The sequence below is a fragment of the Schistocerca nitens genome, chromosome 1 (genome assembly GCF_023898315.1).
Source record: "Schistocerca nitens isolate TAMUIC-IGC-003100 chromosome 1, iqSchNite1.1, whole genome shotgun sequence".
Lineage (NCBI taxonomy): Eukaryota > Metazoa > Arthropoda > Insecta > Orthoptera > Acrididae > Schistocerca > Schistocerca nitens.
Genome location: NC_064614.1, coordinates 921,904,908 through 921,921,565, shown reverse-complemented (window position 1 = coordinate 921,921,565; position 16,658 = coordinate 921,904,908). Strand labels below are relative to the sequence as shown.

The following is a 16,658-nucleotide window of genomic DNA, read 5'->3' as shown; positions in this document are numbered from 1 at the left end:
AAAATGTTAGTTTCTGACATTTCTTTCAAAAATTTAAATAATGTAGAATTTTGAATGCTCCTTGAAAAATATTGCGAATGAAAAGATCCTGATGAATCGACATTAAGGAAAAACTACCTTGGCAAAGTTTATGAAGAGTTAAATTCAAAAATGTATTTAATGAAACTAGTTTGTGTGTCAACTACCCCCTCCCCCCTTTTCATACAAAAATATTTTCAAATGGAAACATAAAATACTGTATGGCCCACAATTCCACACGGTTTGATCTAGTTACTTTATGATAAAGAAACACATTTTTTACATTTTTTTTAAACTTGTCCTTGCTCCCCCTCCCCCTCCCCACAAAAATAATTATTTTTTGGTAATACTAGACATAAGAGATGATATCGGTGACTCAAACTTGCGGTTGTCTGAATCATGTGGGAAATTTATTGCCAATGTCATATGTGAAAAATGACGGAATCTAAACCAAGAACACCACATCTCATTGTCTCCAGGATAATGGAAGAAACAAAACATTCAACAGCTGCTAGGATTGTTTGTGATGCATTACGTGTTTTGTGGCCTCCTAAAGAAAATGAAGAAACTCTCTTGGTGATGGTTACAGATGCAGCAGCTTACATGATTAAGGTTGATAAAGCTTTGCAGGTATTTTATCCTACAGAAGTTCATGCAACGTATTAAGCACATGGTCTTCACCAGTTGGCTCAGAAAATTTGAGTAAATTTTCCATAAGTAAATGCCTTAATTTTCTATTTGAAAAACGTGTTTGTGAAGGTGCCATCAAGAGTAAATTATTTACTGAAATGATGCAAGAACTCTTATCCTCAGGCTCACTCCTCACAGCTACTTATGAGAGAAACAAAGTACTTAGCTCCACAGTGTTTCTTTCCAGATGGTAAGTAGTATGTGTACCAAGTTTGGCTGAAATAGATCCAGAGGTTTAGAAGGAGTTTTTAATCCACAACTTTGCCTGCATATGCACATGTCATGTTTATTTAACACATTTGCATATATTCGTACATATTTCACGTCCCTGTAGTTTCACTTTCACACAGCTCAATGTTTATGAGGTCACATCTCCTTAATTGCATGTTGCACAAAGATATAATTTTGCATGTATATCAAGTCTTATATGTGGACACTGGACGCAAAAGTGTATAAAGAAGTTATGAATTAAAGCACCATGTATCATGCAGCAGTTTTTAATGCATCTCAGTATTTATGATGTCATACCTTCTGAACTATGTGCCATACAATGATATATTTTTGCAGATTTATTCAATGGTATATGTGAATACTATCTGCAAAATGTGTTGTGTATAGTGTTATTAGTAAAGACGTGTTAAGTTCAAAGGTTAAGCCAGTGAAAATGTTGTAAGTGGCAAACTGTTTTCCTTTCATCAATTTGTAAGGGGAGGAGGAGGGGGGGGGGGTGAGTTGGGCAAGAAAAACCCTTGTAAAACTTTGAAATTATGTGTAAAATTGGTTGCAAGGCAGTAAGTGTTCACATTCTCAAATACTGGATGAATATAGTCTGATTATCTGCACACTGTGAGCTACGCTTCTGTTTACCTTTATCCTCCACCCCTTTGAGATGTAGGTGTTTCTTACCACCACAGTGGTAAGTCTAGCTGAAATCAATCCAGTGGTTCAGGAGGAGATCTGAAACTACATACATACGCATACACACATACACTTTTATAATATGTATGGATTCAGTGCAATTTATCTACAATGCGGCCCATATTTGTCACCCTCTGAACCAATTAAGGAAAAAAGAAGCTATATTCAAACATAACCAAGCATCTCAGAAAGTAATTCTCACTCCAAAATCACATCTTACACTGAAGAACCAAAGAAACTGGTACACCTGCCTAAATCGCGTAGGGCCCCCGCGAGCATGCAGAAGTGCCACAACGTGACGTGGCATGGACTCGACTAATGTCTGAACTAGTGCTGGAGGGAATTGACACCATGAATCCTAGAGGGCTGTCCATAAATCTGTAAGAGTACAAGAGGGTGGAGACTTCTTCTGAACAGCACACTGAAAGGCACCCCAGACATGCTCAATAATGTTCACGTCTGGGGCGTTCGGTGGCCAGCGGAAGTGTTTAAACTCAGAAGTCTTCCTGGAGCCACTCTCTAGCAATTCTGTACATGTGTGGTGTCACATTGGCCTGCTGGAATTGCCCAAGTCTGTCGGAATGCACAACGGGCATGAATGAATGCAGGTGATCAGACAGGTTGCTTACGTACATGTCACCTGTCAGAGTCGTATCTAGACACATCAGGGGTCCCACATCACTCCAACTGCACATGGCCCACACCATTACAGGACCTCCACCAGCTAGAACAGTATCCTGCTGACATGCAAGATCCATGGATTCATGAGATTGTCTCCACACCTGTACATGTACATCTCAATACAATTTGAAATGAGACTCATCTGACCAGGCAACATTTTCCAGTCGTCAACAGTCCAGGCAAGGCGTAAAGCTTTGTGTTGTGCAGTCATCAAGGATACATGAGTGGGCCTTCGGCTCCCAAAGCCCATATCAATTATGTTTTGTGGAATGGTTTACACGCTGAACCTTGTTGATGGTCCAGCATTGAAATCTGCAACCATTTGCAGAAAGGTTGCACTTCTGTCATGTTGAACGATTCTCTTCAGTCGTTGATGGTCGCATTCTTCCAGGATCTTTTTCTGGCCACAGCGATGTCGGAAATTTGATGTTATACTGGATTCCTGATATTCATGGTACACTCGTGAAATGGTTGTACGGGAAAATCCCCGCATTATCACTACCTCGGAGATGCTGTCTCCCATCGCCTGTGCGCCAACTAAAACATCACATTCAAACTCACTTAAATCTTGATAACCTGCCATTGTAGCAGCAGTAACCGATCCAACAACTACGTCTGACACTTGTCGTCTTATGTAGGTGTTGCCAATTGTAGAGCCATATTCTTCCTGTTTACATATCTCCGTATTTGAATATGCATGCCTATACCAGTTTCCTTGGCACTTCCTGTTTACATATCCCTGTATTTGAATATGGATGCTTATACCAGTTTCTTTGGTGCTTCAGTGTAAATCTGCCCCTGCCTTACTACTTTGATGTCTGCTAGGTGTCTTGCATTTGCAACCAATGCATCATAACAAGGAAGTGGCACAGTAGTTCACATAAGAATCCAGATGGATCAGAAAAATCAACTGGAACAGTAACCTCGCAACAGCTCAACTAGATTATTTATGCATAAAGAGGTATCTATAAACATTTCTGGGATCTGGAACCTTTTTTCTTTTTTTATTGGTACAAAATTTTACTTGTTTTTCTACCAATGAGGCCACCATACTGAGAAAACTTCACAGTCACTCCGATGATGGGCATCCTATCTTACTAATTTTCATTACTCCTTACAATACCAAACCAGATTGCAGTGAGCAAATGCTAACAGCTTATTTCATCTTTTTGTTGGTCCTGATGATGACTCTGACACACATGAAACTGTATGTTTTCAACTTAATGTTAATTTTGCAACACATGTTAAAATAACTTTATATTATCACATGAAGTTGCTCTTGTCACTTCCACAAACTTTCTACTGAGAGGTATTCTCAGATATTTTTTACAAGACTGGTCTGAATGGCTACCAAGTGCCAACCCTACTGCAATTGACACCTTCACTGCAGAGCATCACCAATACAAAGTGCCAAAGGGCATTCCCCTGTTGGAGATGGGCAGCCCATTCTTCAAATCCTCTTTCCACAAATCCTCCAGCTGCTGCATCACTCACATTGGGAAGTGTAACAAATGACAGACCTTGTCCACAGCTATACACGCTGGCCAGTTATTGAAGCAGACACAGAACAAATAATTTGTGTGTACTCTTTCACAGCACAACCAACAATGACCTTCATCAGAGGACCTCTTTGAACAAATAAACATCTACTACAGGTGTCACTGCTTGGAACCACAAAGATCTTAGATGTGGGTGTGTTTTCAACATCCACATGTCACCTTCTTGACTTCTGTCACAGCTAAAACAAATTCTTGACACTGGCACCATATTTGCCATCAAGGACATAGCTTGCACCATCATTTTTGACAATGACTCACAATTCATTTCCTCAGTATTCAAGTCTTTTTGTTGCAGAAATCAACACAACATCTTGACAGTGCACTTTTTCACCTTGCTCCCAATTTCAATGTTAAATGGTTGGTAAGGACATTCAAGGCATACATCAAGGAATTAATGACATAGTGCTGAATAGTTTTTGGGCACATACTGATACATTCTTCCAACCATGTTCATGACCTGAGCCCAACAAAAATCCCACACATATGCCAGCAAAGGTGGCTGCACCAAATCCGTACACTCTATCAACAGCAGTCCAAGAAAGATCACTCTTCCACATTAGCTCCTGGATCTGTGTGCTCACATTTGGCCACACTCAAGGATGGATTCCTTGCACCATCACTGAGTGACAAGGGTGGCAGAGACGTCCCATTGAGGTCAAATGTCATTAATTTTTTTTTAAATCGAGTATATAACCAGTTTCAAACATTAATTTAACAAAAGCCATAAAAATTGCACAGCACAGAGAATTTGCAAAACAAAAAATACTGAAGTCAGCCCCATTTTTGGTTAAAAAGTTCTACAGCTGTGTCAAGGACAGATTGTGGATAAATGTATTGTCTTCCTGATGGTGATGTTGATGGTGTGTCTAAAGTCATGAAAATATGTTGCTCAAGAATTCAGCAGGTGTCTTTAACAATTGGTCAATGGAAGGAACAAGCACCACCATGTGGGTCATAAAGCTGATGAGGAAATCTTGTTGTTCATGTGAAACTTTACACATGTTTCCAACCCACCAACATATATGCAACATACTGTCCAGGTTGTAAACTTGCAATTAAGTTTTCTTGAATTTCTTCATCTGCTTCAAAGGAATTAACTAGGAATGCTGCAGCATCATTGGAACCTCGCTTACTCTGAGCTGATTATAATTAACTGGCTTAAATTGATAATTTACTCTCGTTCCAGAAATTGTATGTCCTCTGGCAAACCTTTTTCTTGATCAGGCTGAATTTTTTCAATGTCTTCTTTTGGTACATAAAAACTTTACAGCTGGAGTACTGTTATCACACATTTTGAACAAATCAAATGGAGTCAATATTTTGTTATTTACGGGGGGCCTCTGCAGACTGGAATGGACTGCTAGTCTTCCCCAATACCATCACAAGGTGATTTACCATGGCTTGTTCATGCAGCCATAAACTGACAAAATTTTTGAAGATATTATATTGAACAACTAAACCATCATTAAAGTATTAAATGTTTTTAATGTTTTCAATCTTTGTCTTTAAATGCGCTATTAACTTTATTTGAAAGGCATGGACAGTAACTGTATCACGAGCGAGACAGTCGCTGATATACAAATACTAATACTCTGACATTTTTTGCCACAAAATAGACAACAAATGGATGTAATGTGGCCTGACAATTCTCCCAATGAAATCCTTGCACAGCATCTTGAGCAACAAATGAATAATTCTCAGCAAATTCCATCAATATAATTAATTCATTTTCTGCAAGATTAACTTTTTGCTGTTTAAGGTGTGGCGTCTTCAACAGGTAATTTTCAAAATAATTGCCTCCATGAAATGTTCAACAGTACTCTAACATGTTACCAAAATGTCTGTCAGTATGGCTCCATTGCTTGTGTTCGATTGTTCCTTCAGGGTCATTGTCTTTAAAAGTGTCTTCAAGAACAGCCTCCAGTTGAGTTTTTCCTGGACTTTCCTCCCAATGTTGCACCATACAGTCTTTTGATTCCAAACTGCATACAGTTTCTTTCATCAAGTCTGTGTAGTCATCTTGGATGTATGTTACTGAAACCAAAACTAATTTGACATTTTGATGAACAACACATACACATAGTTTTTCCTGGACTTTAATCCCAATGTTGCACCATACAGTCTTTTGATTCCAAACTGCATACAGTTTCTTTTGTCAAGTCTGTGTAGTCATCTTGGATATATGTTGCTGAAACCAAAATTAATTTGACATTTTGATGAATAACACATACACATACTGAATGTGATTCAAAAGCACCAACTGTAGTACACCATTTTGGCCTGAGCTCACAAAAATGAGAAACTCAGTTGTTTTCCATATTGCTTACAATAAGCAATGGACATTTATTTCAGGTTACAAAAAAGCAGACTTTTCTGGTTCTGCAACACAATCCTTTTTGCCTGGGCATAAATAAGAAAACTCTTCATCTTCATAAAACTGAGGACATTTTGTTTTACTTTATCACTGAGATTTTTCCCTTTTCGGTTTGCAGGTGTTACCAAAATCCCATCTTCCATCTTTAGTTTCCTAGTTTTCTTCACCATTTTAGTTGAAACAGCAAATTCTTTAGTTGTTTTCTCAAGAGTCCAGCCACTTAGGGGTCAGGGTCAAAATTTGAACTTTACTGCAATTGCTTGAAGTCTGAAGCTTCATCTTAAGTTCAATTAACATGTCCACATCTTTACATTTTTGGCATTCTTCCATTTGTATCTGAGCAATATCTACTTGGCTCACACCAGCAGCTGTGGCAATTACCTTAGTAACGCTGCCTTGGGCTTTCGGAACTTTGTGCTTTATGTTTCCCTTTGAATCCGTTTTGCTGATCTGTTTAAGCTTTAATGGCGACTCTCCAAGTGATGATAATGAAGTACTGGCATGAAAGCAAGCATCAACAACATCCATGTCTTCAGAGGATGGTGATTCTTGCTTATCCTGGTGGGGTTATTCTTTTTGGGCTATTTCTTGTCTACATTTGGTACAAATTTTCTGACGAATTTTAAAAACTTCACTAGTCAGTAACTTCAATCTATCAGACATTGCAATGGCTACTGGTGTTAAAGCCTTCTTGGTTACGTGTTTTTCTTAACAAAATAGGATGTAGCAAGTCTTCTCCAGGAATTGAAATTTTGTCATCAACAAGGCATCAAGCCCAGACCTACATCACAGAAGCTTCCTTAACTGATTGTAATTGATTTTTGCCATAATACAATGGCGATGACTTATGACATTCAGCTCCATCTGATCCACAAAAGTAGCAGGGTGCAAGGATCTCTTGGTTCATTTCATAGCATAGTTTATTAATCTATAACAAGCAACTTTGAAAGCTCATGAATACACTGGTTTAAAGCTTAATGTAAGATGCTGCTACACGTGATGATGCCTATGAATCTTTCACTTAAAATTTCACAGTTTTTATAATTTACTTGTAACATATTCAGTCTTGTTTGTATATAAAATATGCAAATTATGTTATCAAAAGATATTGTTTTAGTGCTTATCTTCAACTACAACGATGATCACTGATTATTCAAACACTCAGTATTCAACACTAAGATTGTACAATGTCAACACCAAACTAACATCGCACAGAAGACTGCCACTGTGAAAATTTTCAATAAAGAAAGCAACAATTGAAACTGGTGATTCAGCAATGTATCACTGTTATGATGAGAGAGTTTTTCAGAAACTATTGCTACTTTATAATGCCAACAGAAACAGTCTTGTAGGGTTAAAACATTCTAAATCAACATAGCATTCCTTTTTTATCTTTGAGATTTTATAGTCTTAAGAGCATTTTATGAAGTTTTATTATATTTATATTCTATACTGTAAAATAGTGTAAAAACACTTCTTGTTAGCATAGTTACATTTCCTAAACCACAGTCCCAAATCTTATACCATTAAAGGACACTACAATTACACATATTTTGATTTATAACTTCAAATTGTATTGATTTTTTTTCTATTTATCGATAATCCATTTTCCCTACTTTTGATAGGTATTCTTACTCATCAAAATGCAAGATCCAGAAATTAAACAACATAGCTTTGAAATCTTAAAGAACGCTCTTTCCAGCAGTAGGAGGGGGAAAGAAAAAAAAAAAAAGGATTCAAAAAGACACAGTTGTGATATTGCCCCTCAACAATACCCTAAAATTTGCATACAGAAAATTTTAGCCCATTTCGCACATGCGTATCTTTTCATCTGGGCATCCAACGTTAATTCAATTTGATCCATATATAGACATCATAGGTAGGAATAAACCCCTGTAGTTTTGGTGTGATTGATTCATACAAAAAGTAGCAATGGTCAGTCAAATCTTGGCTCTCAAATAGTAAGGCAAATTTTTTAGCCACTTTTGAGGCTTGTCTCTATTTTTTAGGTGTGGCTAAATTCCTAATTTTTGCCATAAAATGTTGTATACATATATTAAAGCAAATGACCAAGTGTTTGCTAGCAATTTGGTCCCTTTGACATGGAATGACCCACTACAGTCTCCACAACTAAATTACACGATGACAACAGGGTGTGATGGAGATGGACCCCTTGTCACTGAACCAGCTAATATCAACCCAGAGTGCAGCCAGTTGTAGAATCTGGACCTAAACAGCCCTTTGCACCCTCTCAGTGCTGCCAGACCCAGTCAGCATGCAGGGTTGCCACGCGTTTCCCCATGTGAAATTCTCTGATATTTCCCTGATTTCCAGACAAGTTTTACCATTTCTCCCTTTCAAATTTTGAGATCTCAAGGGTAAGTTATGCCATAAGTTGACAATCTGTCTTTGCAGTTACAGAACAAGAAACAATAGGTGCAAATGAGGAAATATCTAAAAAAACTTGCTAGCAGATGGGGTTTCCTGATGTGGGCAAAAATCTTAAATACTAACATCAACATCTTTTGTAATGAACTGCTTTAGATGCAGAAAGCAAGGCAAGTGGTATGTGTGCTTCATTAAGACCACCGATGTTATTTTATTTTAGTAAAATGAAACACATTTGGTGCTAAATGACGCATTTCTTTGGAGTCTCAAGACATATTTAAAATACCTTCACTGATTTCAGAAATAACCTCAGAAAAAAGTAGGCCTCTTGAAGGAAATGTAAAAGGTGGGGAAGAATTGTGTAAACCAACAGTGTAGGTGACCACCAATATTACCCACTGTGTTATATCTGTTATTTTACAGGTATTGTGTGATATATGAGTATATAGCGTACAAACCCCAGCAACTGACACAATTTTCTCCTTCTTATCACCCATACTTTCTAACATACAAACTACTTTTGAAGAGCCAAAAGCACTAGAGCAAATAAAATGACTATAAAATGCCACATTGTACAACGTACTTGCAGTGAGGCAGTCACAATTCCTGTAATCCATCGCTCATGGCCTGTGGCCTGCTGAGGAGCACCACAGCCCTGGGTCCATGGGTAAACCACGAAAATCCGCTGCATTACACCAACATATACAGACCCAGGCCTAGGGGCAGATCAGTGAGACTAGATCCGACAGGCTGCAAATTAGCGGAAACCGAATGGCTTCAGATCGGCAGGCTTGATCCATTACAGATACCCACAGAAATGGCCTGCAGTTTTGGCCCGTCACAGAAATCCACTTGTGTGGACAGCATGTTGATGAAATGAGACCACAGTGATCAATCAATGCAACAGATAACTTGTTAAAATACTCTGAGGATTAATAATAATGAGGATAGGTAGTGACTCCCCTTAAAGACAACTGCTGACCTACAGGCGGGCATGTGTAGAAATGACAATCACACTCTCACAACTAAATTTTCAGCCATAGCTTTTGTCAGAAAACAAGAGTATGCATACATTCACACAATCACTCAGATACAACTCATGATCACATGACCGCCATCTCTGGCTGCTGTGTCTACAGTCTCTAAGAATCAGATCCAAAGCAACCACTCCTTATGCCTCCCTGCCTCTCGTCGGCAGATGCTACGCTATCAGCAAGAAGTGGTGGCAGCACTGGCTGCATGCTGAGAGGACTGGTAAGAAGGGGAGAAGCAATAGAAATGGGGAGTAGGGAAAGGGTGAACGTACTTAGCTGCACCCAGCCAGTAACGATGCATGACACCTCCGTAAACAAACCATTTAATCTACTGAGACAAAAATGAGATTTTTCAAGTGTGTTTTTTTTTTTCCCCAAATTTCCCTGACATGCTTGAAATTCCCTGATTTCCAGAACCTGTGGCAACCCTGGCATGGTTCTGTGAGTCTTGTCATACAGAAATCTCTTCGTGAGGGGATAGCATAGGGACAGCCCCCCACCCCCCCACCCCCCACCCCCCCTTTGGGGCAAATTAATGAAAGTTGTCCTCTTTGGCAACAGTCCAGATATTTTCCAACTTCCCAAGACATTTCTGATCCTACAGGCCGGTTAGAGGATGCAGGAGAGAGACAGGTGGGTGGATGGGAGGTTAGTATCCTTGGTAGATATCAACCGGGTCACAGATGAGGAAACTGTTGATACTGCTGGAAGGACGACACCGATGAGTAGTGCACAGCTCCACTACTGACACTGACAGCAGTATATCACATGAGTTGATCCTCTTATGACTAGCAGGTAGTACAAGGGACATCTGGTACCTCACAGCTTCAGTCTGTGCCTTCAATATTGCCTACTCCCTTGAATCAGTACTAAGCTGATTATGAACTTAGCTGATGATCAGCTTATCTTGGATGGTTGTTAACACACACTGAATACTGATACAAAATTAAATCACTCAGAATCAATTTGACAGTGATCTAGTTCCGGACAAAGTTGCTGCTCACAGATTTCTGCAGTGTCACTGTGTAGCAACTTATGGCAAGTATCAGATAATTAGCATAATAAAATTAATACAAATTATGTTCATAAAATATAATTTTCAATAGGTTAAGTTATGGAGTCAAGAAATTGGGAACAGAGAGATATTAAATTGTGTCAAAAATAATATTAAAAGTGAATAAGGAACGTAATGAATACAGCATGACATATGTTTCAGCATATATGACACATACACAAACCCACCTTCACATGTAGAATATTATTTATTAATTTAGGTGCAGTGATTAATACAGGGAAACCCCACGGGAGTAATAGTACTGCTGTTGACAATAAAAATTTTAACACACCTGGTAGATCTATTTACCCGACCTGTATTTCCTGGACAACCGTCACTGTCACTTTCAGAAGATTCACGGAATCTAGAAAAAGGCAACAATTTGACACAGATAATTCAACACAGATAGAAAGAGACAGTAATGGTAAAAATATGAGAAACATTATTCACTAACAATTCAAGTAGCAATTATTTTTACCTTACTGGGCAGAGTCTTTCCATACCTGATGATTCTGAATGGTTTACGTTTCTCTGGGAGCCTCTGACCACAGCCCCTTTCAAGACTGCTGGCATCAGTACTTACAGAAGATCCACAGGGACTAGTAGTAAAGAGAAATACGGTTTACAGTTTCAAAATGCAATTTCATTACACAAAACAGAAAGTAACATTCTAGTATGTATTGCAATTCAGCAGGAAAACAATTTCAGTTATCAATAATATTTACAATGATTATATGTGACAGAAGTCAAAAAGTTCCTGGAATTGGTAGGCAGAAGGTAGTTGGACAATCACCAATGGAAATTTCATCTTTTTGCATTGGCACCTACGAAGAAACGGCATACGTGCTGTAGAAAGTGCTCTATATTTGCAATGGGTTAATTAACTGATGTCTTAGTCATTGATGACAGAACAAAACTGAAAACCAATTATGCATAAATACTACCTTTAATGATAGTATGTGAATCAAATTTCATGCCTTACAATCGAAATCACTATCCGAGACTCTTTAAATATCGAAAAAGCCTAAGGAAATTAGAAAATAAAAAAATCACAACTGTTCCAGCATTTTGTGATTTGTCCGAATGCACTAAAGATGACATCCAAGTGTGATCACACATTGACTTTCACGACTGCTGCAATTGCTACCATGAAATCACGCAGATGACGAATGGACACTAATTTTGGTTTATTATGTCCCACTGCTCTACTCAACATATAGCAGAGATGCTGAGTCACAGAAAGGCACAACAAAAAGTTTGTCAGAAAGCTAGCTTTTGGCCAACAAGGCTTTTGTCAGAAATAGACAACATGCATGCGCACACGAGCGCGCGCGCGCACACACACACACACACACACACACACACACACAGAGTCTCTGGCAGTTGGAGCCAGACTGCGAGCAACAGCAAATTATGGGAGAGGCTGGGATGGGGAGGGTGAGGGATAGCAGGATAGGGGTGGGGGACAGTGAAGTGCTGTTGGGAGTGTGCAGGGACGAGTTCGAGAGCGGAGCAGCTGGGTGCAGTCGGGAGGTTACACAGAGAGCAGGGGAGAGAGAGAGAGAGTGTAACGGGAAAGGAGAGAAGTAAAGAGACTGGGTGGATTGGTGGAACAGAGGACTGTGTAGTGCTGGAAAGAGCACAGAGAAGGGGGTTAGATGGGTAAGAACAATGACTAACATAGGGTAGGGCCAAGACAGTTACGGAAATCTAGGATATATTGCAGGGAGAGTTCCCACCTGCGCAAGTCAGAAAAGATGGTGTTGGTGGGAAGGATCCCAGTGTCACAGGCTGCAAAGCAGTCATTGAAATGAAGGACATCGTGTTGGGCAGCGAGCTCAGCCACAGTTTGTCAGTGGCCATCCATGCGAACAGACAACTTGCTGGCTGGCATGCCCATGTAGAATACAGCACAGTGGTTGCAGCTTAGCTTGTAGATCATATGACTGGCTTCAATGGTAGACCTTCCTTTGATGGGATTGGTGATGTTTGTGACTGACTGTAGTAGGTGGTGGTGGTGGTGGGAGGATGTATGGGACAGGTCTTGCATCTAAATCTACTACAGGGATATGAGCCATGAGGCAAGGGATTGGGAGCAGGGGTTGTGTAGAATGGACGAGGATATTGTGTAGGTTCAGTGAGCAGCAAAAAACTACTGTGGAAGAGGTAGGATGGATAGTGGGAAGGACATTTCTCATTTTTGGGCCCGAGAAGAGGTAGTCGAAACCCTGGTGGAGAATGTTATTCAGTTGCTCCAGTCCTGGGTGTACTGAGTCATGAGGGGAATGAGCCTCTGTGGCCAGAAGGTGGGGCTTTGGGAACTGTTGGGTGACTGGAGAGATAAGGCAGAGTAGATCTGTTTTTGTATAAGATTGGGAGGCATTATTTGCCAAAAGCTAACTTTTCTACAGTTTTGTTGTTGCGCCTTTCTGCGACTCAGTATCTCCACTATATGGTGAACAGCAACTTTCCTTTTCATTATATTGTTACATTCCATCCTGGATTTTCCAATGTTTGATTTTGCCTTAAGGGTAGCAACTTTCATGCAAGTGAAAATAAAAACTGAAGTACTAAGTGGATATCATTTATTATGAGTTCATCACAAATGGCCAGACTGCAACTAAAGAACTTCATATAAATGTCCTCTTCCACTGAAGACTTGCTAGACATGCTATCAGAAGGAAAATTCAGAAAAAATGGGAACATTACCTAACTTTATTATATGACAATAACCCTGCAGAGCAACCATTAATGCTTAAGCATTTCTAGCCAGGAATTGTAATTACTACACTCGAACATTGCTCCCACATGTAAAACATTCATATGTCAATTTGTAGCTGTTCTCATAGTTGAAAATAAAATTTCAGTATCAACAAAATGCTAACTCTGAAGACATGGTGGACAACACATGAAAACAGCTTTGTAACAAAGGATTCCAGGGAAGTTTCAGGAACTCTACTGGCACTAGTGCAGATATGTGAATGCAGTAGGAAAGTCAAAAAATATAAACACATTAGGTATTTTGTTTTTAAACAATTACAGAAACTTCTTGACATTACCTTGTAGAGCATTTCACGACAATAAGTGAAAAGCTTACATCACAAACACTAAAATATGCAAGAGCAGGCATTGCCTGCAGGTTGAGCAACTGCTAAAGATAAATGTTTGAAAACAGCCACAAGATGCACTTTGTATTTTTTATTTACCAGTTACACTCTTCAAATTAACAAGAGCATCATCAGAATATACACTGCAAAAGAAACAAATTGAGATAATATGGAAAAATTTACATTGACGTTCCATAAAGTACATATTCCAGTATGATGACATGTTTAAAGCTGCCTGACAGCATTAGAGATTGCATTTAAAGTTGGCTGACAACTCTATACAGATTAAACTGGTTGCACTATAGTACTTAAACTTATGTTTATGTACATTTACACAACAGTAGTAAACAATGACAGTGACAGCACCGAAGATGGACTTGTAACATCCATAGTATAGTGTATCCAACGATATTTTACAGCTACAGGAAACAAAATATACATTTTAATCGTCTTTAAATATGTCTGCTTGTGTCTGTATATGTGTGGATGGATATGTGTGTGTGTGCGACTGTATACCCGTCCTTTTTTCCCCCTAAGGTAAGTCTTTCCGCTCCCGGGATTGGAATGACTGTTTACCCTCTCCCTTAAAACCCACATCCTTTCGTCTTTCCCTCTCCTTCCCTCTTTCCTGATGAGGCAACAGTTTGTTGCGAAAGCTTGAATTTTGTGTGTATGTTTGTGTTTGTTTGTGTGTCTGTCGACCCGCCAGCACTTTCATTTGGTAAGTCACATCATCTTTGTTTTTAGATAAACTATGTTATAAAACGCACATATTTCAAAGTGTCTTTATAAAAATGTATTTGAAACAACAGTTTTCAAAAACATTTATGTTAGTATCACACAGCAGGTGTTACATTTTGGTTACTCATCTACAGCACTTCATCAAATAACTGGAAGGACCCATGTACATTAAAATCATTTTATTCATTTAATAAATTTTGTGGGTTTTTCTTCTATTTTATGAAAATTTTCAATTCTTCCAAAACTTTTAACAGTGGTCCTTTATCTGCTGTGTGTATAATTTGCATACTATCTTCAATCTCACATAACATATGTTTAGTTGTTCTCAAATGTTCATCTAATGTTGTGCAATTTGAATTAGACTCAATGTTCCTTATAACATATTTTAAATGTTCTTCCAGTTTGGCCAACATACACTATGTGATCAAAAGAATCCGGACACCCCCAAAAACATATGTTCTTCATATGAGGTGCATCGTGCTGCCGCCTACTGCCAGTTACTCCATATCTGTGACCTCAGTCGTGATTAGACATCATGAAAGAGCAGAATGGGGTGCTCCGCGGAACTCACGGACTTCGAATGTGGTCAGGTGATTGGGTGTCACTTGTGCCATACGTCTGTACACGAGATTTCTACACTCCTTAACATCCCTAGGTCCACTGTTTCCGATGTGATAGTGAAGTGGAAACGTGAAGGGACATGTACAGCACAAACAGTACAGGCCGACCTTGATTGTTGACTGACTGACACCGCTAACAACTGAAGAGGGCCGTAATGTGTAATAGGCAGACATCTATCCAGACTAACACACAGGAATTCCAAACTGCATCAGGATCCACTGCAGGTACTATGACAGTTAGGAGGGAGGTGAGAGAACTTTGATTTCATGGTCGAATGACTGCTCATAAGCCACACAGCACACCAGTAAACGCCAAATAGCGCCTCACTTGGTGTAAGGAGCACAAACATTGGATGATTGAACAGTTGAAAAACGTTGTGTGGAGTGACGAATCATGGTACACAATGTGGCAATCTGATGGTGGAGTGTGGGTATGGCAAATTGCTGGTGAACATCATCTGCCAGCGTGTGTAGTGCTCACAGTAAAATTTGGAGGCGATGGTGTTATGATGTGGTAGTGTTTTTCATGGAGGGGGCGTGCACTCCTTGTTGTTTTGTATGGCATTATCACAGCACAGGCCTACATTGATGTTTTAAGCATCTTCTCGCTTCCCATTGTTGATGAGGAATTCGGGGGTGGCAAATGTATCTTTGAACACAATCGAGCACCTGTTCATAATGAATGGCCTGTGGTGGAGTAGTTACATGACAGTAACATCCCTGTAATGGACTGGCCTGCACAGAGTCCAGACCTGAATCCTATAGAAGACCTTTGGGATGGTTTAGAACACTGAGTTTGTGCCAGGACTCACCAGCTGTCATCGATACCTCACTTCAGTGCAGAACTCCATGAAGAATGGGCTACCATTCCCCAAGAAACCTTCCAGCACCTGACTGAACATATGCTTGCCAGAGTGGAAGCCGTCATCAAGCTTGAGGGTCAGCCAACACCATATTGAATTCCAGCATTACCAACAGAGGGCGCCACGAACTTGTAAGTCATTTTCAGCCAGGTGTCCAGATACTTTTGATCACTTAGTGTAAATGCTCTGATGAATTTGGCCATTCATTACATGTACTCCTGAATTACTGTATTTGTCCTTATGTTTATTCTCTTTGTGTACTAGTGCATGTCTAAGGGAGCTGCTACTTTAAAATGCTACTTTAACTCTCTGTCTTGGGAAATATCTCACTATACAGTCTGTTATTGGACCTTTTTATGTGAGTATAATATACCTTTTCTTTTCTACTAGCTTGCCTGTACTATTGTTTTTCTTTCGGGATCACAAATTTAGCATTGGAGGGCAGTGTGGAGGGTAAAAATCGTAGAGGGAGACCAAGAGATGAATACACTAAGCAGATTCAGAAGGATGTAGGTAGCAGTAAGTACTGGGAGCTGAAGAAGCTTGCACAGGATAGAGTAGCATGGAGAGCTGCATCAAACCAGTCTCAGGACTGAAGACAACAACAACAA

General features: G+C 39.5%; 1 protein-coding gene across 5 annotated transcripts in view; it reads right to left on the bottom strand.

Moving 5' to 3' along the window:
- LOC126192472 (telomeric repeat-binding factor 2-interacting protein 1-like) overlaps positions 1-16,658 on the bottom strand; it is a 204,528-nt gene that overhangs the window by 75,566 nt on the left and 112,304 nt on the right. For all 5 annotated transcript variants that reach the window (XM_049932606.1, XM_049932609.1, XM_049932605.1 and 2 more), the window contains 2 exons: positions 11,220-11,315; positions 11,009-11,080 (listed from right to left, as the gene is read on the bottom strand). In XM_049932606.1, coding sequence (XP_049788563.1) covers positions 11,009-11,080; positions 11,220-11,315 — 168 coding nt within the window. The remainder of the gene's footprint in view (positions 1-11,008; positions 11,081-11,219; positions 11,316-16,658) is intronic.